Below are 25,388 nucleotides of genomic sequence, written 5' to 3'. Positions count from 1 at the left end.
AATCACTGTGTCATTTTTTAGGGTCATGGAAGAGAAAAGAAATCATGTATACTTCGGTGGTACTTTAGGCAAAGAAGTGGGTGGGGGGGTCGGGGTTCTGAGTTCTATCGCACTCCAAAATACACTCTACAACTGTGCTATTAAAGAGCAGGGTGATCACTGGATCTTGCGCAGTAGGGAAGAGTACTCCATAGCGCAGACCAAACAGTGTTGACGAGACATGGTGCATCAATCAACCTCTAAGGCTTGTGGCGCACAGTGCTGCAATAAGGCTTCAGGGCAGCCAGTTTAGCACACTACACTCAATCCCCATACATGGATATACCATTAAACCGTGGAGCTGGCTGCCCACTGCACTCACTTTTATCCTTATTTATTTTTTGCGCTTTTAAATAGCGCAAACTCTACCACAAGGTATTGTAGCGGTTCACATGAGCACCTGTTATATTACAGACAGACACATTCATTTTGGTTTTTAGTCACCAGGAGATCAAGTGATTTGCCCTGAATCACAGAACGTTGAGCTGACACCGAGACTCAAACCTGGTTCCCCTGGTTCAAAGTCGGCACTGGACTTGAAATAGGCACCTTAGGGCTGCTTGTATCACACAGCACAACCATGTAGCACCGGGATCAGCTGGAAGACCCAGCATCCTGTAAGCTGCAGATCTCTTGATGTTAGTCCCTACGCCATTGGCCTGAGAGAGTCTCAGTGTTTAGGATCCCAACCCCACATACCCCTCGCCCCGTATGAACTTCAGTCCCAAGACAGTAAAAATCCACCCTTGGATGACAGATCACTTCCCAACCTAGCATGGGAAGCCTTTTACTCATTACCGGCCCTTCAAAGACTTCCTGGGCCTGCTGGTAATTCTATGAGAATCAGAAACGCTCATAGGTAGTCAGTGAATGGCTCACAGGAGACTATCTGGCCAGGGATGGGATTACCAGATGGAGGGAAGAGGACCAAGAAATTGTTAGCTTTGGAATACAAGAGAAGCCACAGCCCACAAAGCCAGGGACAGCTGCTGCATGTTAATATCAGATGTTGTGAGAAGTATGCACGTGTGTGTCTCGTGGGTCGTGGCCCCTCCCTACACTTCACATAGTACTAAACTGCAGCAACTACTTGTATGGTGTGAATATATGTAAATATAGGAGTATGCAGGGGACTGTGGGGATGCTTACTAATTTCCGGTTACTCACCACGGCCTCTGATGAAGAAGTTTCTTTGAAATGCGTAAGGCCACGAGGATGTGATGACGGGATGGGTAGCTACCTGCCTGTGTAAATAAGGAAAAAGCTACTTACCAGTATGCATCTGTTCTTGGCATGTAAAGCTGCAGATTCGTACACTTTTGAAATAGATCGCCACCTGGTGTTGGGCTCGGATGATTACAGGTTGCTGTCTTCTTGGAAGAAATCTTTGTAGTCACGAGATAGGTGACTCTTCCCTTGGACAATACTGCGCATTGTCATCGACTCCATCCTCAGATTGTTTTTCGCCATGATGGGAAATGATGGAGTTAGTAGAAGTAAAGAGAAAGGATGTCCATGCATGTGCATCTAAGTAAGATGAGTACTGGAACGGATACAAGTCCCGGGGAGGCGGGAGGGCGTGTACGAATCTGCAGCTCTACATGCCAAGAACAGATGCATACTGGTAAGTAGCATTTTCCGTTCGAGGCATATGAGCTGCAGATCGTACACTTTTGCAACGATTGTGCAGCAGTGTCTCCCCTAGCGGTGGTCGCTTGTATCCGTTATAGTATTCTGAAACAGTGTTCTAAGGACAGCTTGGCATACTGCAGCTTGCTGCTTGGCTTGCACATCAACACAATAGTGTTTAGTGAAGGTGTGTATTGTACACCATGTTGCTGCCTTGCATATGTCCTCTAGTGGTATATTTCCTAAGAAAGCCATAGAGGCTCCTAGTTTGCGAGTGGAGTGCGCTCTAGGAGGAACCGTTAGTGTACGTTTAGATTTTTGATCGCATATTTGTATACACTTTACAATCCATCTGGCAATTCCTCTTTTAGAGATAGGGTTGCCTATGTGTAGGGGAGAGAAAGATACAAATCGTTGTTTTGTCTTTCTGAAGGATTTAGTCCTGTCTGTGTAGTATAACTGAGCTCTTCTAACATCTAAGGTGTGGAAGGCCCTTTCTGCAACAGAGTCCGGGTTTTGGAAAAACACAGGTAGCTCTACTGATTGGTTAAGGTGAAAAGGAGTAATAACTTTTGGCAGGAATTTAGGATTAGGCCTAAGAACCACTTTGTTAGGATGCATCTGAAAAAATGGTTCTTGTATTGTGACTGCTTGTATTTCACTAACTCTTCTGAGAGAGGTGATAGCAACAAGGAAAGCAGTTTTCCATGTTAGGAATTGCAATTCACACCTGTGTAAAGGCTCGAAAGGGGGTCCCATAAGTCTTGTAAGGACCAAATTTAGGTTCCATACTGGAGTAGGTGGTAACCTAGGTGGGATTATTTGTTTTAATCCTTCCATAAATGCTTTGATTGCAGGTACTCTGAAGAGCGATAGATGTTGTCTATTCTGTAAATAGACTGCAATTTCTGTCAGATGCAGGCGTATGGAAGAATAAGCTAAATTGGACCTTTGTAGGTGTAGAAGGTAGCAAATAATATTTTGGATGGAAACATCCAGTGGATCAATGTGATTATTGTTACAATATATTGCAAATCTTTTCCACTTAGCGGCATAACATGCTCTGGTAGTGGGTCTTCTAGCTTCTTTAATTATGTTCATACAGTCTGGTGGTAGGTTTAAATAATCAAACTCTAAGACTTCAGGAGCCAGATCGCCAAATTCAGTTGGCTTGGTTCTGGGTGTCTTATTTCTCCATGGTTCTGTGGTAACGGGGATGGCGTGAGCCGTAATTTTTTATGTGGAACCAGTGAGAGATCTAGTAGTGTGGTGATCCACGGCTGATGTGCCCATGTGGGAGCTACTAGTATTAGTTTGAGAGACTGTTGTCCGAGTTTGCGCACTACTAGTTGAATGAGTGGGAGAGGCGGAAAAGCGTACACAAATCTGCCTGACCAGTTCATCCGTATCGCATTCCCCTTCGACCGTGGGCGTGGAAACCTGGCGGCGAAGGTTGGGCATTTTGCATTTTCGTGGGTGGCAAACAGATCTACCTGTGGATGCCCCCACATTTGGAAGAATGGTTGAAGAACTTGTGGATGTATCTCCCATTCGTGAATCTGTTGTGACTGTAGACTCAACAGATCTGCTATCTGATTGTGAATTCCTAGAAGGTGTTCTACTGTTAGGTGTATGTTTTGAGGAATGGCCCATCTCCAAATGTTCTGTGCAAGGTGGGACAGTTGCAGAGAGTGTGTCCCCCCCTGTTTTTGTATGTAATACATGGCTGTCATATTGTCCGTCCGGATTAAGACAGCTTTGTTTTGTACTTGTAACGTTTTGAGTGCTAGAAAAATTGCTAGCAGCTCTAGATGATTGATATGGAACTGTTTTTGTTGGTTGTTCCATTGACCTTGTGTGGTATAGTGTAAGAGATGGGCTCCCCATTCTGTGAGGGATGCGTCTGTCATGAGCACTATCTGTGGAACAGGTTCTAGGAACGGCCATCCCTTTGTCAAGTTTTTGGTGTTCCACCATTGCAGAGAGCGATATGTACGGCTGTCTACCAACACCAGGTCTGTGAGCTGACCTTGAGCCTGATTCCACTGCTGCGCTAGACATTCTTGTAATGGGCACATTTGCAGTCTTGCATGTGGAACTATGAAGATGCAAGACGCCATCATGCCTATCAGTCTCATGAACACTCTGGCTTGGAGAGACTGCTGGCGTTGAAAAATGGAGACTAAGGTCTGAATGCTCTGTATCCTGGCTGGATTGGGATACGCTAGAGCTGTAGATGTGTCTATGGTAGCTCCTAGATAGTGATGAACGTGCGAAGGCTCTAGGTGCGACTTGGTGTAGTTTATTGTAAACTCTAAGTCGTGCAATGTCTGAATAGTTTGTTTTGTGTGTTGGACACACTGGTTGAACGATTTTGCTTGTATGATCCAATCGTCGAGGTAAGGGAAGACATGTATCTGTTGTCTTCTGAGATGTGCTGCTACTACTGCTAAGCACTTTGTGAACACTCGTGGTGCTGTTGTGACCCCAAATGGAAGGACTTTGAACTGATAGTGTTGTCCTTGTATGACACACCTTAGATACTTCCTGTGAGCAGGATGTATAGGAACATGAAAGTAGGCGTCCTTTAGGTCTAGTGTTGAAATAAAATCTCCCTGCTGTAGTAGTGGGAGTACTTGTTATAGAGTGATTATGTGAAAACGATCTGATTGTATGTAATGGTTGAGGGGCCTAAGGTCGAGAATTGGTCTTAGCGTCCCGTTCTTCTTGGGAATTAGGAAGTACAGGGAGTAAACTCCTGTTCCCTGTGTCTCTAAAGGAACTACTTGAATAGCATCCTTTTGTAGAAGTGCTAGAACTTCCTTTTGAAGCAGAGTCATATGTTCTGTGGACATTGGACGCTGCCTGGGTGGTATGTTTGGGGGGGTTGCTGTGAGTTCTAGGCAGTAGCCATGTTGGATAATCTGTCTTACCCACCTGTCTGTTGTGGTGGAATTCCAGACAGGTAGGAACTGTGATATTCTGCCCCCCACAGGAGTGGAATGCTGTAGGGGAAGCAGAGGGAAGTCACTGTTAGGGAGTGGAAGAGGAGCGGTTGTTGTTATTACCTTTACCTCTTCCCTTGTTATTATTGCCTCTGTATCCACCTCTAAAGTAGCCTTTGTTAGAGGAAGTCTGTGTGTGCGTTTTGAAAGATGATGTTGTATCTGTGCCGGTTTGCTTAGAGCCTCCTCTATAAAAGGAGCAGCGAAAAGAACTTCTAGTCTGTGTGGATTGTAATGCACCCATAGACTTAGCTGTGTCTGTGTCTTTTTTAATCTTTTCTAGTGTGTTGTCTACTTCTGTCCCGAACAATTGGTTTTGATTGAAGGGCTAGTTCAAGATGGTAGTCTGTACCTCTGGTTTAAAACCTGAAATGCGTAACCACGCATGTCGTCTGAGTATAACACTAGTATTGACTGCTCTGGATGGTGCGTCAGCTACATCTAGTGCACATTTAATTGAGGCATTGGATATTAATTTGCCTTCTTGTATGAGCTCTGCTGCCTGATCTTTGTATTGATCTGGTAGGTGCTCCATTAGTTTTCCTAATTGGTCGTAGTGAGCCATGTCATAACGTGAGAGTAGGGTTTGTGTGTTTGCTATGTGCCATATGTTTATTGTCCGCGCAGCAATCCGTTTCCCTGATGCAACAATAACTTTAGATTCTTTGTCAGGCGGGGCGTGTCACCAGAAGTCTGGGAATTGGCTCTTTCCCGTGCATTAGACACTACTAAAGAGTCTAGTGGCAGATGTCCCTTAATGTAGACTGGATCAGATGGTGCTTGTCTATACTTCTTTTCTATTCTTGGATTTAATACCCTACATCGTACCGGGTCTTTAAATATTTCTGGAGCATGTTTAATGACTCCTTTGATCATGGGTAGTATTTGTGTAGACCTTTGTGATTGCTCCAATGTATCCAGTAAAAAATCCTCATCAATGGCATCAGAGTACATTGAGACCCCGTGGTAAAGGGGAGCTCTATTTAATAGATGATTAAACCCAATACTATCTTCTGGAGGGGGAGGTTTTGTTGGGTAGTACTGAGGATCAGGAATGTCGGGCACATTGTCTGGTGGGAAACCATATATATCGTCATCTTTAGGATATTCTGGATTGACATCTTCATCTAAAGGGTATACATGTGGCTCTGGTACGTCATTCCCCCCACCAAGATCATACTCTTCGTCAGTGTGGTGTGATGATGCAGGAGATTGAACAGGAGAAACTGTAGTTTCAATGTAAGGAGGGATAGGAGAGGAAGAAGGTGGAGGAGAGGAAGGGTGCATTGGAGAAGTTGCACAATCCTTCTTTTTGGCAGGAACCACAGGTAGAAGTGGTGTGTCTGCTGGTCTCTTCTTGTAAGGAATTGCTTCCACATGTCCAGTTTTTGGATTGATATGGACTTTTCTTTGTTTAGGATCTGGTCTAAACAGTTCTTCCTCCTCTACAATCTTCTTCGGCGACGGTTTTTTCGGTGCCGATAGGGGTTGTTTTGTGTTTTTTGCTGTAGGAGGCATTATCAAGTCCTGTGGCAAATCTTTTGGTGCCGTAGGTGGTTTCGACTTGGTAGGCTTGTTAGAGGGTATAGGTGTCTCTGTATCAGGCCTTGGAGTCTTCAGTACCGAGGTTGGAGATTTTGGAGTGGAGACCGGTCTCGTTGGCCCTGCGGCGCCGGACTCTGGCTTTCCATCTTTATTTTTGGAACCGGAAGGTTTCGGAGTCGAAGCTTTCGGATCCGGTACGGTCTTCGGCTTCGGCACCGATGCATCTTTTGGTTTGGGTGTCGAAGGATCTTTGTCTTTGGGCACCGAAGGGCGTTTTGGCTTCGGTGTCGAAGGATGTATGTGCTTCGGTGCCAATGGAGGAAGTGGAATTGGCACATGTGGTTTCGTCGGTGCCGAGGCACCGGAAGGCGTAGTCTTTTTCCTCGGAGCCGAGCCCAAAGGCGGAGCATCTGAGGGGATATTTCGGTATCGACTGGGCCCCATGGGCGGAGTGCTGACCGTTGCTTTTGGCTTGGGTAGTGTATGTTGTGCAGAGGCAAGAGTACTCACGGGTTGCCGAGATGGAATCGAGTCGTCTGAGTCCTCTGCCCCCCGATATGATCTGGAGATCAGGCGAGTCTGCCTAGGCGACGAGTGGAACCTCGTCCTCGGAGATGTCTTCGAGTGGATCCTCGTCCTTGTAGACGTCCTCTTCGACGATCTCCTCCTCGAAGATGGCCTCCGGTGCTGGCGCTGATCTCCTCATCTCGTGTCGACGTGCCCACCGATCCCGAATGGTCTTCTTCGATCGGAAGGATGCACAAGCTGTGCAGGTCGACTGGTCGTGTACCTGCGATAGGCAGAGGTTGCAGACCTCGTGATGGTCGCTATGAGGAAATTTTGCTCGACATAGCGGGCATCTCTTGAATGGAGTTCTGTCCATGAGGCGTAGGCTGTACGGCGCCGATAGGCCCAACGGCCCGCGTCTATGCACCGGAATGTAGCTGGGGATGTTGAAAAATCTTTTCGATGTCGAAAATGTTCGTATAAAGTTTCACGCTTCGAAGTTGCTGAAAAAGTCTTTTCTAGCCGGAGCGGAAAACTTTCATCCGAACCCAGTGGAGGAAAAAAACTATCTGAGGATGGAGTCGATGACCATGCACAGTATTGTCCAAGGGAGGAGTCACCTATCTCGTGACTACAAAGACTTCTTCCAAGTAGACAACAACCTGCAATCATCCGAGAACACCACCAGGTGGCGATCTATTGCAAAAGTGTACGATCTGCAGCTCATATGCCTCGAACAGGAGGTTTCCTTTTCCTGAAGCGGAGTGCGGCCTCAAATTGGTGGGCAATGTTGGGAAGATGTTTACACACCGGTTCTAGGCTGTGGAAGCGACGCACCACCCTGAAAACAACAAGGGGCCCATGTGAGGAGACATGCTTCTTGCAATGGCGCAACAGGATACCTGATTAAGGCAGGCAGAGTCTCATCCAGAGGGTGAATTAGAGCTGCTAAAACTGTCCTTTTTTAGGTCTCGCCCTGGCGTTGGAGCGCATGCGCTTCTCGCCTGCGAGAGCTTTAGTAAAGAGTATGAAGAAGTGGGCTTCAATTCAAGCCCCTGTGTCTGAATAGTTTCTGATTCACTTGTGTTGTGATTTATGTTGTTTTCTCACTTTCCATTTGCTGCACGTCATTTCTGTTACCGCCCTTGCAGTTTTGTGATGCCGCCCGTGACAAGCGCATCTGTTTTCACTCAGCCCAGTCGCAAAGACAAGTGACTGAATGAAAACAGATGGTCTCTTTGTGCTTCACGGCTGTTGTGAAGACTTTATCTGCTTGTTTATTAAATAAGCAGATAAGAAAATTCTTCACAAGGGTTGTGAAGCAGACGAGGCATGGCGCACAGGCATTCCGAGGGCGCCTGTCGCTTCGAGTCAGTCTTGAACTTTTACCCAGTTGGCTGGGGCTCACGCTGAGGCTGCACAAGACCCAGGAAACAATTGGAAACATTCAATGCCTCCCATCAGCAGTTCACGTTCTTGGTTCGGTAGCGATGAGGTGGCAGTGACCTAGGCTAGGCGCTTACCTGGCTGGAAAACCTGCTCGCTATGACGCAAGCAGCGGAGTCCTCAGGGCGAGTTACGTGATGCATGTATACTGACTGGCTCTCCAAAAGTCAGCACACATATGTTGGAGAAGCGAGAGCCCTCTGAATAGGACACCTTAAATGGTGACATGTTACTGGGTGACTCATGCGTCACAGTGTCCTTCACTTTGGTTCTGTGGCACAAGGAAAAGTGATCAGAGCACTAGCAGTGTAAGATGCCTAATGGTGGTCATGGTTCTAGTCATACGACATGTGTAGTAGCGTGGACCGCTGTGTGCTGTTGATCTGATGATGGATAGTAGTACTTACGCATCCCAGGGGCAGTCATGTTTTACGTAGGGTGACAAGGGCGCTTGTTTATTGTGCACACCCGTTGGAAAGAAGTGCTCACTAGGACACAGAGAATGTTTACACGGGGGCATGCAGAGTAAATTAAATGAGAGAACGTGGCTAGAGTGTTGGCTGTGTAATAATACACAAGGGCAAAATGCGTGCTTTTCTACGTCTCAAGTTTTAATGAAAGGAGTGCTCACTCTATTTGATACTTGTTGTTCCAGATGTTTTAGCCGGCATGAACAAAGATGGGTGTGTGCGTGAGGAAAATAACTGTGAAATGTGTCAGGGGTACACGTCCGTTGCAGTGTTAGAATCTCCAAGAAAAGTTCTAACACTTAACTTTTATCCACTTTACAAGATAGAAACAGCAGTTTTATCTCCCACATCTGTTGGTATGAGGTTACTTCCTTAATAAAAGGATAAAAGGTTAGAGCCCCCCCCTCTCCCTCCCAGTACACTCTCTTGATTCTTTACACTGAGGCATAAACTTTCACAATGTAATGGGAGAATGCTGTGGGCACTTTAGAATGTTCACTGCTATTTTGTCCCTTTGTTTTTAGGAAAAGTTGGTGTAATGCGAATGCAGTGAACAGTTTAAAACACGCACTGCTGCATGTTCCTTAATTATTTAATTACTTCATGATTTATAGGGTGAGCGGAGACATAGAAGGCTTCACGGTGCTAACCCAACCAATTTTTTTTTTTTTTTTTGCTAGATTGTTTGCGATCCTTCTAATGTCCAAGGGTAGGCTTGTTCACAGATTTGACGCCATTTACTAACAAGAATTTGCAATGCAATAGATCTCGCATTTGCGGGAGTTTTAGCTATTGGCATTGTAAATGATAATGCCATTTATTTATGTGTTGGTTTTCAAAACAGATAAAAAAGGCATTGTCATGAACAATGCCAGTATCTTTAAACTTTCGCAAATGCGATACCTATTGCATTGCAAATGCTTGTTGAAAGTGAGTACCCCGACCCACTGGAGGGTGAATAAATGCGTAAATTAACTACAAATACCAGCATGCAATGGGAATGGTTTTCGAATTAAGGGCACACGTGAGGCCAATAAACTAATTAAAATGAGCACGCAGGGGACAGTAGGGATGCTTATTAATTTCCGGTTATTCACTACGGCCTCTGAAGAAGAGTTTCTTTGAAACGCGTAAGGCCATGAGGATGTGATGACAGGATGGGAAGCTGCCTGCCTGTGTAAATAAAGGATGTTTCCTTTTCCTGAAGCAGAGTGCAGCCTCAAATTGCTGGGCAATGTTGGGAAGATATATATATTACTGATCCGCTGCGCACCAGCTCAAAGCACTCACAGACGGGTGCCAGTCATGCGGGGGTGCTCCCTCACATTCATGAAGCTCCACACTCCTCCTGGAAATTGACCCAATTAGACAGCACTCGTGGGGGCAGGTTCCAGCAATTTATTAATGAAAAACAAGTACAGACGCGTTTCAGCAATAACCTTCGTCGATGTTAGCCGAGAAACGCCAAACGCCACCATTTTTAACGTCATCAAGCGTGTGTATACAAGGCAACATAAACAGAGAAGACTAATCCTCTTGTAACCTAATAGAAAGCATTCAGCTAGTGTAAGCGCCATCTTAGTCTGGTTCACTGGCAAATCAAATCATAATGAACACTGATATTTCAAGCGAAACCAGGCACAAATTATCATAAAATGGACAGAAAATGGCATTCGCAATATCGCCATGCAAATACATAGGACTCAGGGTAATTATTCACCCCACAGAGATCATTCGTCTATATACATATATACAGTTTCTAATTACGCCCTAGATGGGCCTGAGAACCCTAGTGCCTCTTTATTCATACATGTCCACATGACATTTCATCTATATACATATATACAAATTCTAATTACGCCCAGTCATAGCAAGCTCTGCTTTGGATTTTGGAAGCGAGAGCAGGTAACCTGCTCTTGCTTCGAAAATACAAAGCAGATTGCTTTCCCACAAGGGGAGCTGCATGTCAGCAGCTCCCCGTGTGGAAAAGCAATGCCGGCTCCAGCGGGACCGTTTGGGAATTGGAGCTCCCCCCACGGTCCCAAACAGAAAGGCCAAGCTCCGGGGGTTGAGGTCCCCAAAGCCAGAAGTGGCCTGGGAGGGGAGTCACGCAGTCCCCTTCCGTTTTCAAACAAAAAGAACATTTAATTAAAAGGCAGGCAGGCCAGCCCCAGGGGATGGTGTCCCTGGGGCTGAAATTGGTCTGGGGAGGGGGGCTGCGCGGCCCCCTCCTCTAAATCATAATCAAAAACATAATGGCCAAGCCCTGGGGGATGGGGTCCCCGGGGCTAATAGTGGCCAGGGAAGAGGGGGCCAGGTGGCCCCCCTTCCCTATAATAAACATTTTTTTTTAAAGGAGAAGGTCCGAGGAGGGGGGCCACGCGGCCTCCAAATATAATATAAAAAAATAGAATGTTGGCCAGGCCCTGGGGGATGGGGTCCAAAGGGCCGAAATTGGCCTTGGGAGGGGGTCAACGCGGCCCCCTTCCAGTTCCTTTTTTAAAAAAAAGAAAATGCTCAGGCCCTGGGGGATGGGGTCTACGGGGCCAAAAGTAGCCCAGGGAACGGTGGCCACGCAACCCCCTCTCTGGAATAAAAAAAGAAACCGCCGGAGGCCCCGCCCCCTCCCTGAAGCACTCTGCAAATGCACCCCCTGGTGCGTTCTAAGTTAGGGAATGAATTCTCCTTGAATGCTGAGGGTTCCTGGGGGCCAACTAGCCCACCAGGTACCTCCAGTAAGCACCAGAGAGCTGCGTTGCAGAGAGGTGGTCCAAGGCCACGCCCCCTTTTTACACCACTCTGCAACGCAACTCCGTGGTGCTTACTGGAGGTAGCTTGTGGGCTAGTTGGCCCCTGGGGACCCTCAAGACTCAAGGGGACTTATCCCCCAATTTACAACGCTCCAGGTGGTGCGTTTGCACAGTGGTGCAGGGATGAGGCGTGGCCTGATGTGACAGGTGTGCAAACGCGCCTTGTGGCACTTTTTAAGTTCGGGGATTAAGTCCCCTTGAATCCTGAGGGTCCCTGGGGGCCAACTAGCCCACCATATAACTCCAGTAAGCGCCAGGGAGCTGCGTTGCAGAGCGGTGGTCCAAGGCCATGCCCCTTTTTTACACCACTCTGCAACAATGATCCAGTCCAGGAGGGCGGGGCCAAAAGTGGACAGTGTGGTAACCAGGAGGGACTAAAAAGGCCCGGTTACAATCAAAAGGCACCGTTTAGCATAATCAGTGACGCAAAATGACGCACACCAATAGAAATTACGGGCGGAGCCGAAACTCAGCTGCTAAAAGTATATTGATTCCAAGAAGCCTCGCAAAGCGAGCAGCGCATGCGCGCTGCAATGCCAGGCGAAACCTAAAAAAATAGGACCATAAGCCAAAAGGTAAACATACTTGCAAGGCTACTGCTCTAAATGTTAGATATTTGAACAGCATGTTTGGAGCCATCAAAAGGTTTTTCTTCAGAAAGAGAGGAACCCTATGCAAAGTACAAACTGCCAGAAACAAAACTCATCACCAAATTCAGTCCGTGTACTCCTCCACTTTTACATGCCTTGTTCACAATTTAGTCTTATATACCAGATAAACATAATGTGGTCCTATTTTTCTTTTTTCACATATAATGCCCTACCTGCACTTGAAAGGTCCACCACCATCACACCAGAAATATATTTACGTTTTACTTTGCTCCATTACAGTACACACTTTTATTAAGTCTATACTTTTAGTGATAGCATAAAAAGAAAAACAATTACCTCTTCAGAAACTCTCTTGTCTGTTGCACCCAGCATTGAATGCAGAGCACCTGTTGGGAACAAAAAGTGGGTATATGAAAAATCATACATTATTCACAGGGTAAATTGTTCTTGTCCAACAGTCACCGGCAGCTTTTGTCCTCCCCCTATTATGTCGGACAATGGTTCCACCTCTGCTAACCTTCACAACTGGGCACATTTCATATGGAAACAGCATTATAGCGCAGTCATTACTATGCAATAATTTTACCACACATATGCCTTTACCACGCAAATGTAAGTATTTGGCAGAGATAGATAGACATCAGACAGGTTCTTTCCTAACACACTCTGCTGCGGGTGCTGGCGATAGGCTGAACCTTAGTGCCCACAATTGTAGTTGCATCCAAGAAACCGCACTCAGTGTAATTCTTTTTAATACTTTATTAGGTAGACACCACTGCTAGCAGTGGTGTCTACCTAATAAAGGATTAAAAGGAATTACACTGAGTGTGGCGTTTCATATATATATCCTGGAGCGGGGCGGTTTTTCAAATGCCAGCACAGGGTCAGCATTTCCCTTGCTAGAAATGCCTTGCCCATAAGACTGGTGCCCTCTGGTGACCGGGCACCGCGGAAGTTGACGCAGATGCGGTGAGGACTGTTGGGCATATTAGAGTCTTTTATTCACCGGTCCCCCTCCACCCTGAGTATATGCCTGTTTGAATATATACTCGGCGCTGCTGGTCCATTATTGACACAGAGATTAAGGTTTCTAAATGAAGGTATTTCATTGCTCGTTGGACCTATGCTTTTGCCCTCTGACCCCGGAATATTTTGTGGATAACTCTGACTCACTTACAAACATTTTTGCCCGAGAACTGCTTCTGAATTTGTTTTGGCCAAGATGCATTATGGGATTGGCAGTCCCGATCAGAAGACAGGCACGCGCTGGGAGGTTTGCATTTCAGGCATTAAACTATGAAGTAGTCCCGGTGGCGCTTTTACTATTGTTCTGCCTCCTGTGGCTTCAAGGCATTTCCAGATATTTCAAGCAAGCAGTCACGAACATTAATTTGGAGCTGAGGTCAGAGTTCAGTTACCGGGGATACATTCACGAACTGAGCAAAAGCAATATTTGAGCCAAAGTAATGCCATGTCTTGCATCAGCGTTGTTCATTTTTATCTATAACTACATATTGAGTATTAAATAGAATGGCATAATATCACAAGTGATTAGCGCCGCAGGTTTTTATAGTTGAATGTTCCTTTAAGGGCCGATGTCATGCAGTTTTACTTTGCATTTGTTTGTACTTATGCTTTGAACGTCTAGGTGAACCACATTATGTGATTTGAGCATTGTGCCCAGCATATATAGTTAGATGTTGTTTTGCCTGCCATATTAGCTGCGAAACCAGCACAGTGCACATTTGCATACATTCATGTATTTAACATGAAATTATTTTTTCAGTATTTACTATTATCCTTAGAGGGAAACACACTGTATATACTTACTGCAAGAGGGCGCTATTCAGATTGACAAAGCCTGCTGTGCAGGTGAAACGCGTCTCTCGTGTCTCCGGGATGAGGGTGACCTGATCCATTAAAGAAGCCATATTCTTACAGCCTCGTGTCCGTGCCTACCTCGTTAGTTGGTTCTGAGGGAGCAGGATTGGTTGTTTATATATATATATATATATATATATATATATATATATATATATATATATATATATATATATATATATATATATATATATATATATATATATATATATATATATACATACACACAAAGCCAACTATTGTAGGGCCCGAAAGGACTATCAGAAACTCATCCAGAAACACAAAACCGATTATTTCTCGGAAAAAATCCTTAATGCCCACAATAAATCAAGAGAACTGTTTAACATCGTGGAAAATCTTAGTGGCAGCGATAGAACTTCTCAACCTGTGGCCCCCACCCAGGATCTCTGCAACTCATTGAATTCTTTTTTCTTTAATAAAATTTGCACCATAAAACAAAGTATTCTCACCACTCTGTCTCCCTCCTTTCTGGCTGACACCTTTTACAACTCTGCTATTCTGGAATCTTTTCCCCTCATTGATGGCGCCATTCTATCTAAACTTCTCGCCAAGGTCAAATCAGGCTCCCCTGATGACATCTGCCCCCCACACATTTTGAGAGAAGTGGGAACCAGCATTCCTGCGGGCATACTCTCCATGCTGAATGGATCTCTCTCACAGGGTAAAGTTCCAGACAACTTTTAAAAAGCCCTCCTTATTCCTCTGATAAAAAAAGCCGGAGCCAATCCGCTGGACCCGCTTAACTATAGGCCCATATCTTTGCTGCCTTACTGTGCCAAACTATTGGAGGCTCATGTCTGCGATAGTATTTCCAAATTTGTGGAAGAATCAGAGTATCTTGCACCCAACCAGGCGGGTTTCCGCCCTTGTCACTCAACTGAAGCAGTCATCCTTTCGGTGCAGAATACTTTGAGGCGGAACGCAGATGAGGGGGATCCACCAGGCTCTGGTGCTGCTGGACCTCTCGGCTGCGTTCGACACGGTTGACTATACCATCCTGGTCGACCGTGTCGAGCAGGCAGGTCTCAGGGGCCCTGCGCTGAGCTGGATCCGCTCATTCACTACTGGCCGCACTCAATCTGTCAGATTGGGTTCTTTCACAGCTCCCACTATACCTACCATCTGTGGAGTACCTCAGGGCTCTTCTTTGTCACCTTTGCTCTTTAATTTATACCTACGCCCCCTTCTGTACTCTCTTAGGAAAGCGAAAGTTACCATCTTCAACCATGCAGATGACTTGCAGCTCATCTTCCCTTTAAACACCAAGGACTCAGTGGTAGAATTCCAAAACACCATGTCTCACATTCTGAGTTGGATGAACTGCAGTCATTTGAAACTTAACCCAGGCAAGACTGAACTGGTCTTGCCTGGACAGAGTGCACTTAGTTGGAACCCTAGCTTTTGGCCATCTAGCATGGGAGCCCCTCCGTCTAAGTCATCTTCAGTTAAGAGCGTAGGAATCTTTATCAGCGAGGATCTCTCCCTGAAAAAACAGGTAGGTGCAGTTGTGTCATCTAGCTTTTTCCAACTGAAGAAAATTAAGAAAATTGTCTGCTTTTTCTCTCCGGCTGCCCTCACACAGATTGTCATTTCCCTGGTCCTGTCTAGATTAGACTTTTCCAACAGCCTCTATCTCGGGCTTCAAGCTGGAGAGTTAAAACGCCTCCAGCTGGTTCAGAACCAGGCAGCCAGACTTATTCTGAATTTATCTAAAAGGCAGTCTGTTAGATCAGGGTTGAAACAGCTACACTGGCTGCCTGTCGAGCAGCGAGTAGCTTTTAAAACCGGGTGCATTCTATTCAAGTCCCTGCACGACTCTGGCCCTCAATTTATTAGAATTTTATTCAAGAGATACAACCCTTCCCGCAATCTCCGGTCCATCCACAAATCCCTTCTGATCGTCCCTTCTTACAAGAGGAAGCGTCTCGGAGGTTGCTGCTTTGACCATCTTGCAGCTGCCTTCTGGAACTCTCTTCCCCTTCAACTAAAACTGAGTGACAATATCCTCAGTTTCAGACACTCCCTGAAAACCTGGCTTTTTTCTCAGGCGTATTGCTGAGCTGCTTCATTTCTACTTTTAACCGGTGCGTTGCGTTCCTTTCTACAGCGCCATGAAGCCCCCGGGCGTACGAGCGCTTAACAAATCCATATTAACATTAACATTAACATATTACCTACTGGCGGTCACCATTAGGTAGTTATAGTTAGGACCATGTTTCCATAGGAAAAGCGTTTTTTTTACTTGCTGTCCGTTATCTTTAGTACTGTTTGACGAATCTTCACAAAAGTTTAACAAAAAAGCGCCCCAGTGATTCTAGTTGTGTATGGCAAGTTTAAGGGTGATCTGTCAAGCGGGGCCGAGAGAAAGGGGGGGTGGGGGTAAAAAAAGTGCATTTCCCATGTTAATTCCGATAGCATCTTTAGACACACCTTCAGTCTAAACAGCTGGGCAGAATAACAGCAAATCTGTCAGAAAGGCACTGGTCAATTGTTATGCACCCAATGTTGATGACACACAATTCTTCAACAAACTCTGGGGCCTTATACTGGACATATGGTCCACACACCTAATATGGGGAGGGGATTTAAGTTTTTCACTTAACCCCAGCATGGACTGCTCCCACTGTCCCCCACACCAAAGCAGGGAGGCACCTAAACACCATCATTGCAGACCACCACCTGTTGGATGCTTGGGGATGTCTACACCCTATGCTCAGGGAGGGTACTTTTTACTCTAATGTGCACTCCAGCTGGTCTTGCATTGACTACAAGGTGCTCTCGGCTGGTCTCTCTACGTGGCTGAGGGAGGCTGGACATCTAGTGCAAACATATTCAGACCACTGCCCCATGTTGCTGAAACTATGTCCTCCTGCTAACGAGTTCCCGCACTGCTCATGGACGCAGGATCTCTAAACAGGCACGTCAACCCACTGAACTGTCTTAGTGGAACTGGACCCGGATGCTTACACACAGATCTCCGTTGCTGGCACATAAATCCACTGAGCTTTCTTGCTGGCATTCGAAAAACACCAAAAGCACCAGGCGTCTCGGCGCCAGGCACATTAACCCGCCGGGCTTTCTTGTCAGCTATAATCACTAGCAGCTGTGCGGTGCCCAGCATCTGGCCCGGCCTCGATGGTGGGAATGTTCACGTAGCCGAGTTTATCGGTGAGAACTTCCCATGACAGCACCTTTGCCTGCAAGATGTTTCAGCGTCTCCCGCACGGCGCCCTGCTCCCACACTCCCCCCACCACACACACTGTAACGAGGTTGGTATGCATACCCCTCGTGACTGGTGGAGTCCTTACCCCGCTGACCATGCACCGACTCCTTCTTTACAGTCTGAACGGTGGAAGGAAGGACGGAGCGGGCCAGACGACGAGGACAACAGTAGTGGCTCATTTAATTGAGCGTATACTACGGAGGAGGAGGACCCGCCCCAGGAGGACGTCAGAGAGACCGGATTGGTCAAAAGTCGGGAAGTGATGTACACCGGGTGTGTGAGCACCCCGGAGGAGAGACAGGAGGAAGCGAGCGGTACGGAGGAGAGTGGTGAAAGCGGAGGAGACGAGGAAAGAGGCATCCCGAAGGAACATCGCGGAGTAGACGGAGAGACGGAGGAAAGCCAGGAGGCCAACGACCCCGTGGACCGCCGTGCCACACTCCCGAGGGAGGAGTGTGGCTGTCACAGGTACGGCAGCGTTGGGCAGCCTGGGTGGGGAGACGGAGTGATCGCGTGTAGAGATTGTACAAATCCCGGTTTGTTCCAACCCTTTGTAGTTACCCTTCCCTTCCATAAACCTTTTCCTCCCCGGTACCTCACCTCCAACCCCCCCTTTTCACCGAGCACTGTACACTGAGAAAGCACGTAACACTGGGGTTGCCCTCACCTCCCCTGGACCCTCTTGGTGCACCACCCATAGAGGACTACGAACTAACGGCTTCCCTCTTTGTTGGTCTCTTGCATGTACCGGAGCCGGCAGTAGCTGGAGTAACGACCGACCTACCCCCAACCTGAGAAGGAGAAGACCACCGCCACGGACCCAAGTGCGTTCGCCCGCGAGAGACTGACCCTGCAGAACAGAAAGACGTTGATGTCAAAACTCCCTAGACCAATAAAAATAAAACCATCTTTAACCCCACTACTTGGTGTCACGGTCGTCCCTACTCCCAAGCCCACACACACATAGCCCAGCGCCTCATCTAACAGCCGAAAGCCATTAATACTGGGACTATTGTTTACAATTAGTTGGCTGTACTGTCACTCTAATTTGCGTATTTATTATTCTAGCTTCTGTAGTCTTTACCTCCTCTTCTTCTGTCTGTCCCTCCCCTGCAGCAGGTCCAAAGTACTTGTGTCCTTCCACTGCTGACATTTTTTAAGGTACTTTTTTCTCCCTGTTTAAGCGCTCCATAACCGTGCATGCATTTTCCATCTGTCTCTCTCATTTGCCTGTATGTGTGTGTGGGCGGCTTTGTTTGTGTGGCTCTGTGTGGGTGTAAATGCAATAGGTCCTGCATTTGCGAGAGATTACGCTATTGGCATTGTAAATGACAATGCCATTTATTTAACGATTAAGCTATTGGCAATGTAAATGACAATGCCATTTATTTATGATTTAAAAAAAAGTCATGAGCAATGTCAATAGCTCTCCCTTTAATAATGCCGAGACCATTGCATTGTAAATGCTTGTTCTTGTTTGCCTTAAAGCACGCAGTAGGGATCATCAAAGTGCAAATCTTCTACCCCCAGGGATTCTCAGAGGAGATAAACAACATCAAAACCATGGTCTACTATAGTGAATAATCTGTGAATTTTAGATTACAAACTGCCTTTACAGAGGCTTAACCAATGTGTAATAACAATCCACCTTTAAAGGCATCCTGGGTTTGTAATATACTTTACACAATAACTTATCTGCAATACAAACAAGGTTAACCCTGTATACCCACGGGGACAAGGGTAAGAATACTCTATTGAGACAACTGTCTTGTGGGACTCATTAGAATCATTACCTAAGTTGTTGCTCTATGGTAATGTGATCAATCGCTGATTTTCGCTCCATGGTGGAACACATCACTATGAACATTTGAATACATTCATGGAAATAATCCAAAGACTCTACTTTCGCCGTTTCATATTTCGTAATTTAGCTGATCCAAATATGGTCCAATAAATACAATGAAACCATAGTGCAGACGACGCAGTGCTCGTGAAAAGTGAACATATAAATATACCAATTAAACAAACGCTGTACAAAGCCCACGTTTGTATTTTAGCTAAACAAACGTCTTATGGGGATTATATACGGCTGTATACATATGCTCTCAGTCAGTTCTTTCTAGGACAATCAAAAGAGGTGTTGATGTTTCGACCAAAGACTACTTACTGTGTCTCATCAGGGCCAAGTCATCTGTCTAATGGACTATAGTGCTTGTTCAATCTTGGAATATACGCAACATGTCACCGACCATCCAAGCTATAAATTCCTTCTGATATAAAACCCAAACAACCTCTGCAAAATTTGAAGGCGTACACAAATGAAACAAAAAAACTGGAAACTCAAATGACTGCATGCGTGAACAATCACTGCTGCATTCTGCATGTGACTAAGTCTTCATGTAGAATGCAGCAGCAGTGATTGTTCACGAAGGGAGTCATTTGAGTTTCCAGATACATTTGTATACTCCTTGAAACTTTGCAGAGGCTGTTTGGGTCTTATGAGCTTTTGATCACAGCTTTCTTTAAGTTTTGTACCAGCCAATGAATCAGGGGTACTGCTGGAAAGACATACATTAATGTCCAAATACAATACATTCCCTACACAATCCTATCTCCCTGGCTACAGTCCTCTCGCTGAGACACTTGCTCTGAACACCTGGATGTAATGTCTGGACATTTTGCATAGCGTCCAACAGGAGATAAATCCATTTTACAAAACCCGCTGCCTAAAAGACGGCATGATGGGGAAAAAACAAGTTTCAAACCCACTGACTTATCACATGGCATTTTGTGTAGTGTGCCAACCGTAGTATTCGAGTAACGCATCAGGATACTCCATTTGTTTTTTTAACCCACTGAAACAGAGAGGCAGGGTTCACTACAAAGGAGGGAGGGTCAATTCTTATTCCTGTAATATATATTTGCTGCATTCATTAAAAGGACCTGTTTATATAGATTCATAGGTAGGATTATTATTATTATTATTAAAACAGTTTTGTATAGCGCGTGGTTACCCTGGAGCATCCCAGCGCTTCGCCAAACAGAGTAAAAATAAAGACAGAATAGAGGCACAGGAGTTTAGCAGAAGAGGAAAGTTTTCAGGATCGGGCAGTCTCTTAATATGATCACAGGATACTTCAAATAGGCAATAATATGTGCAATTGCAGACATTGACAGAACCACAAACATTGACTCCAGCTCACCCCTTCACTGGCATCTCTTTCCCAAATGAAGAGCTAGTATTTTATATGGGTTCAAACAATTGGTGTACCACCTGACTACAGCAAAACACCATAAGCACGTAGACAATCAACCAAGAACAGGAATATCCCTCCCACTAATTTGATTTATTCTAATAGAAACAGAAGGCTTGAGTTTGGGCAATGAAGGGGCATATCACATGTTGGGTAAGATAGCCCCTTGACACGGTTTGTGAGATGTTTTCAAGAACTGAGAGTGGCCAATTCACTATAAATGTCAGCAGAAATAAATAAGTCAACATGAAATAGTATTCTTGGTAACATTGATCTGGAAACTAAAATTATAGGCTCATGGAATTGTTTACTAATATAACTGCAATTTTTATCGGTTTTGGGTGTGTAGAATAGATGGAATGTGAATGAATTTGTAAAGGAATGAACTAAGTTTTAACTTTTCATGAATAATTTATGTTACATGCACTTCAAAAGAAGTCCATGAAAGTCAGTCTTCTGCTGTGATCAAGGCTCTGGAGAGCTAAAACATGTAGCAGTGGTGTCCTAATTTATTAGTGGGTAATTCGTGCCCACTCAAGCTGCACCATCACCGCAATTAGCTTATTGGCTGCATGATTTGTAAATGAAAACATTAGAAATAACAAAATGTTGCCTCTTAGAAACTTGTTTATTTCATTTTTCAATTAAAATATATATTATAAAGATTGTGAGACATTGGAATGCTGAAACTCTCCATGCTCCCACTTTCTTTTTTAAAACATTACAGCGTGCAGCAGTGGACTGATGTTCGCAATTAAGAACCCTTATACACCACACGTGCAGGCCGTCAAAAATATCACAGAATTCAGGGTAAGTTGTGGGAATATTACGTATTTTTAGGTTAAGTGATATGTGAATAAAGTGTTTGCTGGCATGTGGGATGGAAATAATTTCTTCTGGGATTGCACTGCGTTTTTTGTTATGTTGTTCAAAACCTCAATACAAATGTGTTTAAAATATAACAACTATTTTATAAAGTGTTCAGTAAAATAATGTATATGTAGCAGTGGCTCAAACAGATGGAGGCTCCTGAGAAGTCACTGAGAATGTTTCCGTGCTTAATGTGCGATGAAAGATGTATCACTGAGTTGCAGAGTGATCATAACAACCCTGTAAGAAACACGATGTCAATAATATGCTGCTGATCAAAGATCGGGGGCAAAATAGATGTATCCTCGAGTCCAAACTGATTATCAGTCTAAGTTACCCAGGGTGTACTCGGTTCAGCAGGACGAACAAGTTACTTACCTTCGGTAACGATATATCTGTAAGAAACATTAGTTAGTGTTAGATTCCTTACCTTAGAATATCCCCAGGCGTCAGTCTGGATCCGGAAACTTTTGCGTAGCAGTACCCCTGCGCGTCGGTAGGCGTCGTCTGCAGGCGTCCCCTGCGGCTCCGCGTCCGTCGTCGGCGTCGTGCGCCGTGATGACGTCGCTGGAGTACATAGACGCCGCCTCCGCGCGCTGACGTCAGTTCTTTGCACACAGCTTTTCCGCGCCAGGAGACGCAGAGCCATGAGAGAACCAACACTGGTGCCATGTACAAACTAGGGCCCTGAAAGGGATGACCTTAACCCTAGGTATCAGTTCGCAGAACGGGGAGGATGGGTGGGTTCGGTAAGGAATCTAACACTAACTAATGTTTCTTACAGATATATCGTTACCGAAGGTAAGTAACTTGTTCATCTGAAAGAAACACGTTAGTGTTAGATTCCTTACCTTAGAATACATACCCCAGCAATACCAACCCCGGTGGTGGGTCTGCGAACCAATACAAAACTACACCAGAAAGTCCTGGAGGACAGAACGGCCAAAGAAGCCATCCCTCCGGACTTGACTGTCCAGGCAGTAGTGCCTCGCAAAGGTGTGCAGCGAGGCCCACGTAGCCGCCTGGCAAATGTCCTGCAAGGGGACTCCCCGGCCCAGGGCAGTAGTAGCCGCCGTGGCCCGAGTGGAATGGGCCCTCAGCCCAACAGGAGGCTCCTTCCGAGCCAAAGAGTAGCACGCTTTGATGCAGAGGACGACCCATCGAGAGATGGTTCGTTTACAAACCGCCCGTCCCTTCTTCGCACCTACGTAGCCAACAAACAGTTAGTCATCCACCCGGAACTGGCGTGTGCGATCCATGTAAAATGAAAGCGCACGTTTTGGGTCCAGACGATGGAGCCGCTCTTCATCCTTTGAAGGATGCGGAGGCGGGAAGAAGGAAGGGAGGGTGATGGACTGCCCGATGTGAAAGGCCGAAACAACCTTGGGCAGGAAAGAAGGTCTAGTCCTCAGAACCACCTTGTCAGGATGAATGGACAGGAAAGGAGGTTGGACAGAAAGAGCCTGGAGCTCACTCACCCTCCTGGCAGAGGTGATGGCAACCAGGAAAGCCGTCTTTAAAGTCAGGAGACGGAGAGGGCAAGAATGAAGGGGCTCAAAGGGAGCACACATCAGGAAAGTTAGAACCAGGTTCAAATCCCACTGAGGCATCACAAACGGAACAGGTGGAAACATGTGAGTGATGCCTTTCAAGAATCGAGTTACAATCGGGGATTTGAACAAAGAAGGCTGATCAGGAAGCCTCAAAAAGGCTGAAAGGGCAGAAAGGTACCCTTGATAGTGCCCAGAGCAGAGCCCTGCTGGGCAAGAGAAAGAAGAAACAGAAGAACCTCCGAAAGAGGGGCAGAAAGAGGATCCACAGCCTTTGCTGTGCACCATGCCACAAATCTGTTCCACCGACAGGCGTATACCGACTTAGTGGAGGGACGCCTGGCTGCCAGAATAACATCACAGACTTCAGGAGGCAAGTCAAATGGCCTCAACTGCCGCCGCTCAATCTCCAAGCATGGAGGTGGAGACTGGACAGGTTCGGGTGGAGGACCGTCCCCTGCTGCTGCGACAGAAGGTCCTCCTGAAGGGGCAGGCGGATCGGGGGACCGACTGACATGCTGAGTAGCTCGGGATACCAGTACCTTCGAGCCCAGTCCGGAGCCACAAGGATAACTTGGGCCCGGTCGCGCCTGATCTTCTTCAGCACTCTGGGCAGAAGTGGTATAGGCGGAAAGGCGTATAACAGACCGCAACTCCACTCGCGCCGAAAGGCGTCGCCGTGCGAGTGCCGTCTTGGAAACTCCAACGCGCAGAACTGATGACATTGCGCGTTCTCTTCTGTGGCGAATAGATCTAACCAAGGCTCTCCCCATTGCAGAAAGATGCCTTGCGCCACGTCCGAGTTCAGACGCCATTCGTGATCCATCGAGCACCGACGGCTGAGTTCGTCCGCCCTGGCGTTCAGAGAACCTGCCAGGTGTTGAACCGTCAGAGTCACGCCCTGACGTTCCAGCCATTGCCAGAGGCGCAGAGCCTCCTGGCAAAGGGTCCACGACCCCACTCCGCCCTGTTTGTTGCAGTACCACATGGCGGTGGTGTTGTCGGTGAACACCTGCACTACACTCCCGTTGACAAAGGGGAGGAATGCCTTCAGTGCCAGACGAATCGCCCGCAGCTCCAACAGATTGATATGGAGCCGGGACTCCGCCGGAGACCAGATGCCTCTGATCTCTGCCTCTCCCAAGTGGCCACCCCAGCCCTGGAGGGACGCGTCCGTCACGACAACGTGCTCCGGTTGGGGAAGGGAGAGGGACTTGCCCCTGACCCAATCGCGGTCCGTAAGCCACCACTGCAGTTGTCTCGCAGTGCCCTCCGAGATCAAGACGTGGTCGGACAAGTTGCCCTGATGCTGGGCCCACTGAAACTTCAGGTCCCACTGCAGAGCCCGCATCCGCCACCTGGCGTGATGCACCAGAAGGATGCAGGAAGCCATCAGTCCCAGCAGCCGCAGCGTCAACCTGACCGAGACTCGGGATAGCGGCTGAAAGATGGGAATCAAAGCCTGAATATCCCGAACCCGCCGTTCCGGAGGATAAACCCGAAACTGCGCCGAGTCCAGAACCGCTCCGATGAAAAGGAGCTTTTGAGAGGGACACAGGTGTGATTTCGGCACGTTGATGGAGAACCCCAGGTCGTGCAAGAGGTCTGCCGTCATCTGAAGGTGGTGGACGACTGTCTGGGGCGAGCCCGCCTTCAACAACCAGTCGTCTAGGTAGGGGAAGACTGAAACCCCTAACCTGCGCAGATGGGCTGCGACCACCGCCATCACCTTTGTGAACACCCGTGGGGCGCTGGTAAGGCCGAAGGGGAGCACGATAAACTGAAAGTGCTCCTGGCCTACCGTGAACCGCAGGTAACGCCGGTGGGCCGGCAGGACGGGGATGTGAAAATAGGCGTCCTGCAAGTCCAACGCTACCATCCAGTCTTGCGGGTCTAGAGCAGCCAAGACCTGAGCTAACGTCAACATCTTGAACTTCTCCTTCCGGAGGAAGCCGTTGACGTTCCTTAGATCCAAGATAGGACGTAGGCCCCCCTTGTCCTTCTTGGGCACCAGAAAGTAGTGGGAATAACAACCACGCCCTACTTCTGGCCCAGGAACGCGCTCGATGGCTCCCTTGGCCAAGAGGGCCGTAACTTCCTCCTGCAGAAGTGTCAAGTGGTCCCCCGACACACGGTGGTTCTGCGGTGGCATGGCTGGAGGAGAGGTCTCGAAGGGGAGGGAGTAGCCCCTTCGGACAATTTGCAGCACCCACCTGTCCGAAGTGATCGTGCGCCAGTGAGCGTGGTGATGGCGAACCCTGCCACCCACTGGCGTCACATGGGGCCGAAAGCACGGACTAGGAGGATTTTGGGGTAGATGCTGCGGGGGAAGGTGTGGTCTGACCCCGCCATTGTCCCCGACCGCCACCACGGCGGTTTCCACGGCCGCCACCGCGTTGGAAGGATTGTTGCGGCGCGTGGCTGGCAGCACGTGTGGGGGCGCCCCTTCCTTGGCCACGAAAGGGACGAAACGAACCCGGTTGCTGACGCTGGGTCGAGAGACCCAAGGACTTGGCCGTGACCCTG

General features: G+C 47.1%; 1 protein-coding gene across 1 annotated transcript in view; it reads right to left on the bottom strand.

Annotated features, from left to right (window-relative positions):
• Positions 1-25,388, bottom strand: part of PTPN23 (protein tyrosine phosphatase non-receptor type 23) — a 599,643-nt gene that overhangs the window by 486,008 nt on the left and 88,247 nt on the right. Inside the window, exon 5 of the mRNA XM_086941008.1 lies at positions 12,399-12,448. Coding sequence (XP_086797134.1) covers positions 12,399-12,448 — 50 coding nt within the window. The remainder of the gene's footprint in view (positions 1-12,398; positions 12,449-25,388) is intronic.

The sequence above is a fragment of the Lissotriton vulgaris genome, chromosome 10 (genome assembly GCF_964263255.1).
Source record: "Lissotriton vulgaris chromosome 10, aLisVul1.2, whole genome shotgun sequence".
Classification (NCBI taxonomy): Eukaryota; Metazoa; Chordata; class Amphibia; order Caudata; family Salamandridae; genus Lissotriton; species Lissotriton vulgaris.
The sequence above is the reverse complement of the archived record's forward strand: the minus strand, read 5'-3'. Positions and strand labels throughout refer to the sequence as shown.